Source organism: Sus scrofa, chromosome 2, assembly GCF_000003025.6.
Source record: "Sus scrofa isolate TJ Tabasco breed Duroc chromosome 2, Sscrofa11.1, whole genome shotgun sequence".
In the NCBI taxonomy this organism is placed as follows: domain Eukaryota; kingdom Metazoa; phylum Chordata; class Mammalia; order Artiodactyla; family Suidae; genus Sus; species Sus scrofa.
Genome location: NC_010444.4, coordinates 149,508,612 through 149,521,660, shown reverse-complemented (window position 1 = coordinate 149,521,660; position 13,049 = coordinate 149,508,612). Strand labels below are relative to the sequence as shown.

The following is a 13,049-nucleotide window of genomic DNA, read 5'->3' as shown; positions in this document are numbered from 1 at the left end:
TCCTAGGTCAGCGAATATGTTTAAAGATTCTGGGTGCAGATAAAAATGTAGGAGGTAAAAAAAAAATGTATGCGTGTTCTTGGTATGGGTGGTGCTTGAAAGATCTGCTCTCCTGGATGAGATCATTAGAAGCAGAGTATAGAGCGAGAGCAAAGCCTCTAAAATAGAGACATTTAAAGACTTATTCTGAGATATTATAAATTCAGTATTACTGGCGAGTAGAGAAAATCGAGGCTAAAAAAAAGGTTTAAAAGTTTAAGTAGAAGGAAAAAAAATGTCAAGAGGACATAGATAATAACTCCAAATAAAAATAAATTTCTCTATTAAAAAAGGAAATAGACATTGGACCAAAAAAGTTAACAAAAGCTGTATTTTGTATAGCTGTTTGGGGTCAGGGAAGGAGTGATTTTAAAAAGAAAACTCAGGAGATCTCTGGTGGTGCGTCAGGTTAAGGATCTGGTGGTATCACAGCTGTGGCTCAGGTTTAATTAATTCATTAATTTTTATTTTATTTCTTGCTTTTTAAGGCTGCAGCCGTGGGGTATAGGGAGGTTCTCAGGCTAGGGGTCGAATTGGAGCTAGAGCTGCCAGCCTACACCACAGCCACAGCAACTTGGGATCTGAGCTGCGTCTGTGACCTACACCACAGCAGCTCATGACAATGCTGGAGCTTTAACCCACTGAGTGGGCTAGGGATCGAACCTGCAACCTCATGGTTCCTAGTCGGATTCGTTTCCGCTGCGCCCCAATAGGAACTCCTGTCAGGAAACTTTATGGGTGGTACTTATCATACATATCACTGGTGGTAGGGGGCTGGTTTCTGACACGGTTGGGTATAGGGTCCAGCCTGTCCTGACGCTGGTGCTGGCCTGCTAGTGGGCAGGGCGGGCGGCTGGTCTGACCCACTGTGGGCAGGCAGGATCTGTAGGCTATGAGATCGTAGGGGGTTTGATTCTGATTCTGCTGCCTGGTGGATGAGGCTGGTCCCCAGGCTTCCTGGAGGGCAGGGCCGGGGCCCAGGGGAATTCTGGGCATGCTGCCTACGCACTGCTGGCCGGAGGCAGCTCCTGGGCTTCTGGTGGGCAGGGCTGAGGCCAGAGGCTGCTGTGGGCTCAGGTGGTCTTTAGGCAGCCTGTCTGCTCATGGAGGGGACTGCATCTCTTCCCAATTAGTGCTTGGCCTGAGGCACCCCAGCACAGGTGCATCCAGGCTGCTGCATGGGGCCAGGTGTGGGCACTAATGAGCTAAAGGGGTTTCTCCAGGGTCCGCCGGGACCGCAGCTCCTGAGAATGGCCGCTGCCAGTGTCTCTCCACTGGGATGAGCTGCAGCTCCTCGGCCGGCCCTCCGCCTCTCGGGGAGACTCTCCAAGACCAGCAGGTAGGTCTGTCCCAGGCTCCCATCAAATTCCTGCTCTCCTCCTGGGGCCCAGAGCCTGTGAGATTCTGTGTGCTCCCTTTAAGAGTGAGGTCTGTATTCCCCCAGTCCTGTTTATATGCATGTTTGTGTGTATATAATGGAGCATTAGTCAGCCAAAAAAAAAAAAAAAAGTATGACATTTTGCCGTTTACAACAACATGGATGGACGTGGAGGGCATTATGCTGAGTGAAAGAAGTCAGACAGAGACAGATGCTGTATGCTATCACTTGTGTATGGAATGTAAAAACAGAACTGGTGAATATAACAAAAAATAAACGCACTCTCGGTTATAGAGAACAAACTGTGGTTACCAGTGGGGAGAGGGGAGGGAGGTAGCGAAATAGAGGGGTAGGGGATTAAGAGATGCAAATGATTGTGTATAAAATAAGCTACAAGAATGCATTATACAATACAGGAGCACAGCCCATATTTTATATTAACTATAAATGGAATATAACCTTTAAAAATCGTGAATCACTGCGTAACTTATATAATATTGTATTGTACATCAACTGTACTTCGATTTAAAAAAAAAAGGCTTTTCCCCTCAACCCCCCCAAAAAAGCCAAAAAAACCGAAGCTCTGAAACAGCTGTTTGTATTTCACAGATAAAGAAATTAAGGCTCAGGGTAGTGAATTACCTGGTCAGCGTTGTAAAGCCAGCTCAAAATTTTTGTTTTCACAAGCAATCCCTAATCCCAAGCTAAATCATGAGAAAACTATCACACAAATCTCAGTTGAGGGACAGTCTACACAACAGCTAATGAGTGCCCCCCAAAACTGTCAAGGCCTCCAAACACGGAACATCTGGAACCTCAGTAGTTTAGAGACGTGGTGGGCATGCCAGGCACCTGGGGAGCTGTAGAGCAGCGCGCACCTGGGCGCCTTCCCGGGTTCCACCAAGACCCCCGCCACTGGTGTTTTAAAGGATCCAAGGTGAATTTGCAACCACAGCTGGGGCGGGGGTGGGTAACAGAATGAAAGACTTAGAATTCGCTCTGGAACCCCATTCCAGCCATTTTCTCCTGCTCTAAACCAGGGTTTTTATATTTAATGGAAACATAAACTTTTCAGCAGCAAGCTTTATTCACAATACAAGCTGGACTTTTTCCGTGTCACTCCAGGCAAAAGACTTTATTATTTTTTTTAAATATTATGAACCTAGAATGTTACATGGGTGGATCTAACATAAACGTACTTATGAATGGAAATGTACTCTCTTGACTCACGCTCAGAAAGAAGTTGAAATTTTTGGAATATCCTTGAAATTGGATGTACAACTGGCCCTGATCCAAAGTTGCCAGCACTTCCACAAGCCCTGTCACATCCCAGAAAATACTTACTATTTTCTCATGCTCTTTATGGTTCAAAACATGAGCTCCTGCTCTCTCCTTACCTGGGAATTTTTATTCCCTTCCTCCTGTACATGACAATGACGTGCTTGCTAGTTTCGTCCCTTTCCCCATGCCCTGTGTCTTTCTGCCCTGGTGCTCTTTTGTGAGGCTGGTTCATTCACTTCTTCCTTCGCTGAGCCATGACTCTAGGTCTCGTACGAAGGCTGTCTCTTTATTCCTCCAGATTGCTCTTATTAAGCAGCTGTGAAAAATGAGGCTTCTGCTGGTTGAACTGATCCTGCAGAAGGTAATGCTCAGGTGGGGCTCAGGGGACGGAGACTCCTCGAGACAGCAGCGCTCGAGCTCACGTGGAACAAAGGATCACAAAGAGATCCTTTCCAGTGTTTCGGATTTTCCCAGCATGCCTCATTTCAGCCCTCTTGGGGGGAATTAATCAGGAAGTAGTGGTGCAGCAGGGAAGACAGCACCACTCAGGAGTGAGCCAGGAGGGGTCTGGAGTCGAGGCAGCTAGATGCGTTTCTCTAATCCGGGACTATGTCTTATCTAAGAGGACCCTTGGCTAAAACTGCTATTTCTCTCATTTGAAAATCAATACCATTATTTTTGTCTGAAATAGTCATAATCACTAAACTGAAACGTTGTCTTTTTGTAAAATTTTCACCCATTTCACCCACCTTCCACCCGCCCTTTGCCTCAGGCAACCTAGAGTATGTTCTCTTTATATCTATGAGCTGGGTTTGTTTTTTTTTGGTTTTTGTTTTAGACTCAGTATCTCATCTCATAAGTGAGATCATGAACTATGTATCATGTTCTGTCTTAAGTCACTTAGCATACTGCTGTCACAGTCCATTGCTGCAAATGGCAAGATTTCATTCTTTTTTATGGCTGAATAATATTCTGTCGTGTGTGTGTATATACACACATATGTGTGTGCACATGTATGTATACACCCATATATTAATACGCAGATATGGATATATGTGTGTGTATATATATATATATATATATACATACGTGTGTGTGTGTGTGTATAACATTTTCTTTATCCGTTCTTTCATGGAGGGACAGGTTGTTTCTACTTTTTTGGCTATTGTAAACAATGCTGCAGAAACATGGAGATGTATATAGCTTTTCAAAGAAGTGTTTTCATTTTCTTTGGATAAATACCCAGAAGTGAAGTTGGGTCCTATGATACCCTGGGTTTTAATTTTTCAAGGGACGTCCATACTGATTTCCATAGTGGCTGCTTGAGTTCACCCCCACCAACAGTGAGCAGGTGTTCCTTTTTCTCCACATTCATGTCAGCACTTGCTATTTGTTGCCTTTTGGATAATTGCCATGCTGACAGGTGTCAGGTGGTATCTCGCTGTGCTTTTGATCTGCATTTTCCTGATGAGGAGTGGTGGTGGCACCTTGTCATGTGCCTCCTGAGCATCTATATGTCTTATATGGAAGAATGACTATTCAGAACCTCTGCCCATTTTTCTAATTAAGGATTTTTTAATTTTTAACAAAATTGTATTATAGTCGATATAAGGTATTCTGTCAGTTTTTGCTGTACAGCAAATTGACCCAGTTATATATATATATGAAAAGTTTTACATAAAAAAGAGTATGTGTGTGTATATATATATACACTCCATCATGCTCCATCACAAGGGATTGGGTCGGGTTCCCCGTGCTCTACAGCAGGACCTCACGGCTTATCCCCTCCAGATGAAATCCTTTGCATCTACTAACCCCAAACTCCCAGTCCATCCCACTCTCTCCCTCTCCTCCTTGGCAGCCACAAGTCTGTTCTCCATGTCCATGAGTTTGTTTCTGTTCTGTAGAAAGGTTCATTTGTGCCATATATTAGATTCCAGATGTAAGAGATATCATATGGTATTTGTCTTTCTGTTTCTGACTTCACTTAGTATGAGGGTCTCTAGTTCCATTCACGTTAAGGCAAATGACATTATTTTGTTCTTTTTATGCCTGAGTAGTATTGCATTGTGTATATGTACCACATCTTCTTAATCCATTCATCTGTTGATGGATATTCAGGTTGTTTCCATGTCTTGGCTATTGTGATTTGGCTTCAGTGAACATTGGGGTGCATGTGTCTTTTTCAAGGAAAGTTTTGTCCTGATAAATGGTCAAGAGTTGGATTGCTGGATGATATGGTGGTTCTACATTTGGTTTTCTGAGGTACCTCCATATTGTTTTCCATAGTGGTTGTACCAATTTCTATTCCCAACAGTGCAGGAGGGCTCCCTTTTCTCTACACCCTCTCCAGCATTTGCTATTTGTGGACTTATCAAGGTGGTACCTCATTGTAGTTTTGATTTGCACTTCTATGATAATTAATGATGTTGAGCATTTTTTCATGTGCCTGTTTGCCATCCATGTGTCTTCTTTGGAGAAATGTCTATTTAGGTCTTCTGCCCATTTTTCAATTGGGTTGTTTGTTTTATTTTTTTTTGCGGCTGAATTGTGTGAGTTGTTTGTATATTTGGGGGATTAAGCCCTTGTCAGCTGCATCACTTGCAACTATTTTCTCCTATTCCATAGGTTGTATTTTTTTGTTTTTTTTTTTAATGGTTTCCTTGTCTGTGCAAAAGTTTGTAAGTTTGATTAGGTCCCAATGATTTATTTTTTGTTTTTATTTCTATTGCTTTGGGAGACTGACTTAAGAAAACTTTGTACAGTTGATGTCCCAGAATGTATTGCCTGTATTATGCTCTAGGAGTTTGATGGTGTTTTGTCTTATGTTTAAGTCTTTAAGCCATTTTGAGTTTATTTTTGTGCATGGCGTGAAGGTGTGTTCTCGTTTCATTGATTGACATGCAGCTGTCCAGTTTTCCAGCACCACTTGCTGAAGAGACTGTCTTTTCCCCATTTTATATTCTTGCCTCCTTTGTCAAAGATTAATTGACCATTGGTGTTTGGGTTTATTTCTAAGTTCTCTATTCTGTTCCATTTGGTCTCTATGTCTGTTTTTGTACCAGTACCACACTATCTTGATGACTGTAGCTTTGTAATAATATCTGAAGTCTGGGAGAGTTATGCCTGCTGCTTGGTTTTTGTTCTTAGGATTGCTTTGGCAGTTCTGGGTCTTTTACAGTTCCATATACATTTTGCGGTTGTTGGTTCTAGTTCTCTGAGGAATCCATGGGTAATTTGATAGGGATCACACTAAATCTGTAGATTGCTTAGGGTAGTATGACCATTTTAATATTAATTCTTCCAATCCAGGAGCATGGAATATCTTTCCATTTCTTTGAATCCTCTTTAATTTCCTTGATTAATGTTTTATAGTTCTCAGCATGTAATTCTTTCATCTCCTTGGTCAGGTTTATTCCTAGGTATTTTATTTTTGAGGGTGTAATTTTAAATGGCATTGTATTTTTATATTACTTTTCTAATATTTCATTGTTAGCATACAGAAACATAACCAATTTCTGAAAGTTAATCTTGTATCCTGTTACTTTGCTGCATTCATTGATCCATTCAAGTGGTTTTTTTTTTAAGCTGCTGTTTCTTTAACTCTATCAAAGACCTACAGCATCAGTATTTTTAAAGTGGGCTGTCTTTATTTTTTATATGCAATCCTAAGATTCTTATACTTACTGGGATTTACAATTTGCTGCTGAAGTTATTGGTCCTGAAGTATTAGCCATTTTGGCACTTTGGAATAGATAGATGCAGGGTTTGGGAAAGTCTAGAAAATGAACAGTCCCCCAAATTGGAATCAATTCTGGAATTGACTTTATTTGCAGTGGGAAAAAAACTAGTAAAGAATGTAGGATCCATCATATCTGTATGACTCAGGCGGACCTCAGTGGAACTCCCAGGGAAACCCATTGTTTAAAGAGAATGGGAAGTGGATTCTAAGGTTCCAGGTAGTTTGGTTGCTGTGGATGCTTAACATTGCCCCTCGTGGTTCAGGCTCAGTTTTCCATTACTCGACCTGAAAACAAGATAATGAGAGAAATCAAGGACCATGTAATTGGGGCACCACTGTAGAGTGACAATGGCGATTATTTAAAAATCTCATGGGCAAGAATAGGCCTTGGCTCTGGCTGGTCTGCTTCACACCAACTGCTCTAAGAATCTCAGCACTTTGTCTACAGGGGTGTTGAGGAGTGACAAGTTAGGAGGTTAAAAAAAAAAAGAAGTTTCCATTAAAATAGTGAGACGGAAGAAGTGTTCTAGAGAACATTTTTGGATCTACTCAGTGGAGTGTCCAGAGTCACTGCTAAATGGAATTAGGAATCTGGCAGTTGGGAGGGACATCGATCGGCAAGGACACGCAAAGCACGGCAGAACTCTGAAGTGAATGCAGGAATCATGGATGTGCTCCTGTTGCAGTGACGACGCTCAAATATCAGGCATTTATTCTCTCATCTGACAAACAGATCGAAAGAACCTATTAGATGCCTGTCATGTTCTAGGGTCTGGGGATGCAGGATTGAAAAGAAACGGCACTTTGTTTAAGGAGTTCGTGCTGATTGAATACATAGTCAATTACAAAGCAGTGAGGTACATTCTATGATAAAGGATATCATTACTGTTAGGAATACATTAGTGGAAAACCAGAGGATTCTGTACAGTGTGGATGACGTATGGGCAAGAGTGATATGGATTATCCAATCATGTCTAATCATGGACATGGGGGCCAATCATGAAAAATCTTAAATGCCATGCTCAGGAGTTTGGATTTTATCTTCTAGGTAGCGTGGCGCCACTGAAGAATTTTCATCAGGGAAATGATATCAGATCAGACTTGTTGACTTAGAAATACTACTTGAGTGGTTTGTATGTTACGGATGCAATGAAAACGGGCATGAAAGTTAAATTTGGTGGGGGATGAAGTTTCAGTTAATGAGGGTGTGAGCTACTCCAGGACGGGTAGAAAGGCTTGAGTGGAAAATAGTAAAAGGGAATGACTAAGAATGGAGCACCACAACATTCAATAAGGACCATAGGTGTGTATGAAAATAGGTTACCTCTCATTTTGTTAAAATGGTGTCATCACAAAGAGTGTATTGCTAACATACTGTATTCTGTTAACTCTTTCAAGTCTTGGAAAACAGAATGGTAAGTTGACGAAGAGCAGCGAAATTAACACCAACCTGAATCTCCATTAAACTGTCATTCAAAGAGTTGCCTCCATTTTTTCTTCTTGATTGTAAAAGGACCTTGCTTTTCCTTGGTGGCTGGACAATCCTGGCTCTCCTTTTTGGCTAGCTGACCCTGGTTTCCCTTGCTGGCCAGAAGATCCTGGCTTCCCTTGCTGGCCAGAAGATCCTGGCTTCCCTTGCTGGCCAGAAGATCCTGGCTTCCCTTGCTGGTTAGAAGATCCTGGCTTCCCTTGTTCATTAGATGACCCCGGTTTCCCTTGCTGGTTAGACGATACTGGTTTTCCTTGCTGGTTAGAAGATCCTGGTTTCCCTCGCTGGCCAGAAGATCCTGGCTTCCCTTGCTCATTAGATGACCCTGGCTTCCCTTGCTGGTTAGAAGATCCTGGCTTCCCTTGCTCATTAGATGACCCTGGCTTCCCTTGCTCATTAGATGACCCTGGCTTCCCTTGCTGGTTAGAAGATACTGGTTTTCCTTGCTGGCCAGAAGATCCTGGCTTCCCGTGCTCATTAGATGACCCTGGCTTCCCTTGCTGGTTAGAAGATCCTGGCTTCCCTTGCTCATTAGATGACCCTGGCTTCCCTTGCTCATTAGATGACCCTGGCTTCCCTTGCTGGTTAGATGACCCTGGTTTTCCTTGCTGGCCAGAAGATCCTGGCTTCCCGTGCTCATTAGATGACCCTGGCTTCCCTCCCTCATTAGATGATCCTGGCTTTCCTTGCTGGCCAGAACAACCTGGTTTTCCTTGCTCATTACAAGCTTCTTGATTCCCTTTTTGGTCAGATTGTCCTGAACTTCCTTGCAGACTCCCAGGCTGATTGAAAACTCCTGGCTTCCCTTGCTGATTAAAATTCCTTGGTTTCCTTGGCTGGTTAGAATATCCTGGTTGTTCTTGCAGACTAAATGCCCTTGGTTGTCCTTGGGTATTGCCATCTCTTTGCCTATTAAATTCTATTTGTCCTTCTTGATGATTGGCTTCATTTTTTCCCTCTGGAATAAGTGGGGGTTCTGGACCCTCTTCTAGTTTAAAAATACTTGTTTTCAAAGGCTGGGTTGAAGATACTGGAATGATACCATAAGCACAAAATAAAGTTATTTACCTTCAAGAATTTAAAATCAATAGCATTCATCCCAAGGTATAGTATGTATTTAATGCCTCTGATTTTTTTTTTTTCTTTTTAAAGCCATACCTGCAGCATATGGAAGTTCCCAGACGAGGGGCTGAATCAGAGCTGTAGCTGCCAGCCCATGCCACAGCCACAACACCAGATCTGAGCCACATCAGTGACTGCAGCTTGCAGCAACATTGAATCCTTAACCCACTGAGCAAGACCAGGGATTGTTGAACCCATTGAGCCAGAATGGGAACTCCACCTCTGATTTTTTTTTTTTTAACCATACCTTAAGACAAATTCTTCTCTTTACTTCTCATAACATGTTTATTTTCAGTCTGTATTATTTTTTTCTTGACTGTATTACATGGTTTCAAAAAACAAACAAAAAACCACGGTGAAGCCATCTTGCCCCATTTCTAACTGAGTGTAAATTATTTGAACTAGGCCTTCATATTACCCTAAACTCCTTTCAGGGTTTTACTGATTAACCAAACAGACTTGATTCAATGCCTGTTGTGAACTTTAGCACATCACAGAACCATCACCCACATCCCCAACTTCACCCCTCAAAGATGCCATCATCAACTTTGCAGGCAGCAAACTCTCAGGCATTAGCCTTCTTTCCATACCCTTTTTTCTGTCTCCATGTATGCTTTCTGTAGCCGTCTCCTCCTCTCCCCTTGTCTCTGTCTCAAAGGCAGTCCTTTCCTTTCTTCAGAATATATTTTTTTCTTCAATAAGCCTTAGGTCCATGATTTCCCTAGCATCACTCATCCATCTAGCTCTATCCTGCGATTATTTGTTTCTTTTGTGCTCAAACTGCTCCAAGAAATGATAGATATTATGTGACTATTTCTTAAAACATATATTTCATAGCTCATTTATTATATCTGCTTTTCTAGTTGATTGAGGAAGCCCATCCATATGCAGAAGCCATCTTATGCAAAAGATTTATTCAGATTCTCTTCTAAAATGAGGGGGGTCTAGAAAACAATGACTAAGCCAAGAGGATCGCTTTAGAGCTGTCAAGTGCGATGTTCTTACATTGGGTCTTATGCTTCTTGTCCTTGGTTTGGTACAAGTGTTTCATTTTGACTCTTCCCCTTTTCATTTAATGATTCCTCATTCCTCCTTACCCTTCTTAATCTGGACTTTCCTCAAAAGTTTCTTCCAAGGTCACATTTTTTTTTTAAAACCGTAGGTGTCCTTGGTGATTTTTTTAATTTACCCATGTTAAATAATTTTGATCTGGAATGTTCCAAACCTAAACCTAGAGTCTCACTTGTATTTGCAGTCATATTCATATTTTCATGAGTGCTTTACCTTTCCTTAAGTGTGTCTTCAAGTAAATTTAACTAAAATCATATGCATCATTACTTGCTATTCGTTGAACATATGATCTAACACACTATTGGTGATTAAGGTCCTAGCCCAGGCACAGGAGTTTAGCAGTCAGTTACCTGGTTTACTAAACTGGTATGGTGTGAGCTAAGGTCTGTGGCTGTTACCTAGCTACTCATTCAGTTTACCAAAAAAATACCTAACGAGTGTATTACTATGCCAGAACTATAGTAGTGTCTAGAGATACAACTATGAAGAGGGCACTTAGGAGTCTCCCTTCGAGAAACCGGGAGGTCTGTGTCACAGTGGGTGTAAATAAGCAAATAGAAATTGATAGTAGAAGGCTCATAGCTGTGGCGTAAGAAGTAAATTAGACAATGGTGCAGAGGAAAGAGAGCAGAGAGTAGGACATATATCACCTTCTGCGAGGAGGTGACGCCCAAGAATTACAGGCCGTAGCCGGGAAAATGGATAAGAAAAGGATTATTTCACTTATAACTGGAATCTAATATCCAGCACAAATGAACATCTCCTCAGAAAAGAAAATCATGGACTTGGAGAAGAGACTTGTGGCTGCCTGATGGGAGGGGGAGGGAGTGGGAGGGATCGGGAGCTTGGGCTTATCAGACACAACCTAGAATAGATTTTCAAGGAGATCCTGCTGAATAGCATTGAGAACTATGTCTAGATACTCATGTTGCAACAGAGCAAATGTAATTGCATTTGGAAATGCAAAAATGTATTTGCAATGTATACATGTAAAAAATGTAATTGCAATGTATACATGTAAGGATAACCCGACCCCCTTGCTGTACAGTGGGAAAATAAAAAAAAAAAAAAAAGAAAGAAAAGGATTATTTCCAACAACCGAGGTGTGCATGAGTTCTAAGAAGCAAACATTGTTCATGGCCAACTGTAACTCCAGCGGAAATCAATGAGAACAGAGGTGGGGATAAAACGGAAAAAAATAGATGGCGTCATCTATTTTTTTGTTGTTGTTAAGTATGTTTAGTTTTTTAAGAGATCATACAAGCAAATCACATCACAGTCTAAAGATGCGGCGAGGTACACAGCTTAGAGTACCTTTCCCTTCCTCTCCTGTCCCAGTCCCCTTGTTTCCTTACCGAGGAGTTTCCCAGGGATTTCTCTGTTGCTCCAGATACATCTTGCGTACTTACAATGCCTGTGAATATATTTCCCCAACCGTTGGTAGCATACCATGCACACTGCTGTGCTCATTTTCTCCGGGACCAAGCCCGCAGATAGTGAGGCTTTCTCTGTGTTAACGGGCTTGAGCACCTTCTTTATTTTCCCCAGTGTCTGCACACGGTCCCGTTGCCGTTTACATAGTGAGGAGTAGTGGGTTTATTTCCCTCTTTTACTGTCGCAAACACCGATTTGATGAAAATCCTAATAATTCACCATTACTCACATGGATACGTTTTTAGGGTGAAAATCAGGAGTGGAATTTTTAGCTAAAAAAGATCAGTAAGCGATCAGAATGTGTTTCGTCCATCTATTTTAAGCTAAAATATTACAATCATTATCTTCAGTTTTTTTTTTAAATATTCTTTTCCATTATGATTGGTCATAGGACATTGAATATAGACCCTGTGCTGTGCAGTGGGACCTTGCTGTTTATTCAACCTGAATATCCATCTGCTAACCCCACACTCATTCCATCCCTCCCCCCAACCCCTCCCCCTTGGCAACCACAAGCCTGTTCTCTGTGTCTGCAATCATAGCAGTTTTCTTTTTTTTTTTTTCTTCTTTTTCTTTTTTTTATTTTCCCACTGTACAGCAAGGGGGTCAGGTTATCCTTACATGTATACATTACAATTACAGTTTTTCCCCCACCCTTTCTTCTGTTGCAACATGAGTATCTAGACATAGTTCTCAATGCTCTTCAGCAGGATCTCCTTGCAAATCTATTCTAGGTTGTGTCTGATAAGCCCAAGCTCCCGATCCCTCCACTCCCTCCCCCTCCCATCAGGCAGCCACAAGTCTCTTCTCCAAGTCCATGATTTTGTTTAGTATTTTTCTCTTCCGATTTTACAGATCCTACACACATGCTTGACCCTGCTTTATATTGTAAAAGACATTCCTGATTCTTCACTCTTCTTCACCTTCCAAATTCCATCACCAAAGGACTGCTGAATACACACTGTCATCCAGCGAGTACACAAGTACATCTGAAGTATGCAAGGATCTGGTACCTGTCATCATGAAACATACCTGCGCTAGTGAGGAGTTTTCTCTGAAATAGACATTCTCTTCTCCTCCCTTCTCCCATCCCATCACTTGACTCTATATTCTTATTTCTTAACTCTCCTTCTGCAGCAGTTCCTTAAATGGCATTTCGGTACAACTTTCCTCACATCTAATTTATTTTCGGTATCACTACAGACTGATATTTCACAACAGCATGGGTCTGATCATCATGCCCATACTCGACAGTCTGAAACAGCTGCAGTGTTTCGATGCGAAGAAAACCACTGTTTCTTGGGTTCCAGCTACCAGCAGCTGACGGTCACAGGCACTTTGCTTTCATGATTTCCTTTCACTAGATGTAAGGAAAAAATGGCCAAGCAGGAGGTCACAGTTTGGAGAGACATTGGAATGGGTTTCATTCATCAGACTTCATCATCTTGAGAAATGTGTTGCCTGTATTGTTTATTATCTTGACACATTTGTAT

At 41.8% G+C, this 13,049-nt stretch overlaps 1 protein-coding gene across 1 annotated transcript; it reads right to left on the bottom strand.

Moving 5' to 3' along the window:
• LOC110259534 (collagen alpha-5(VI) chain-like) lies at positions 6,543-8,948 on the bottom strand. Its single transcript, XM_021084967.1, has 2 exons — positions 7,891-8,948; positions 6,543-6,725 (listed from the first exon to the last, which is right to left on the bottom strand). Exon 1 carries the CDS (start codon positions 8,828-8,830, stop codon positions 7,910-7,912), a length of 921 nt encoding a protein of 306 aa, XP_020940626.1. The 5' UTR covers positions 8,831-8,948; the 3' UTR covers positions 6,543-6,725; positions 7,891-7,909.

Bases quoted from the DNA above. Each gene is read 5' to 3' on its own strand.
- LOC110259534 (XM_021084967.1), bottom strand. From the start codon at position 8,830: ATGGCAATACCCAAGGACAACCAAGGGCATTTAGTCTGCAAGAACAAC.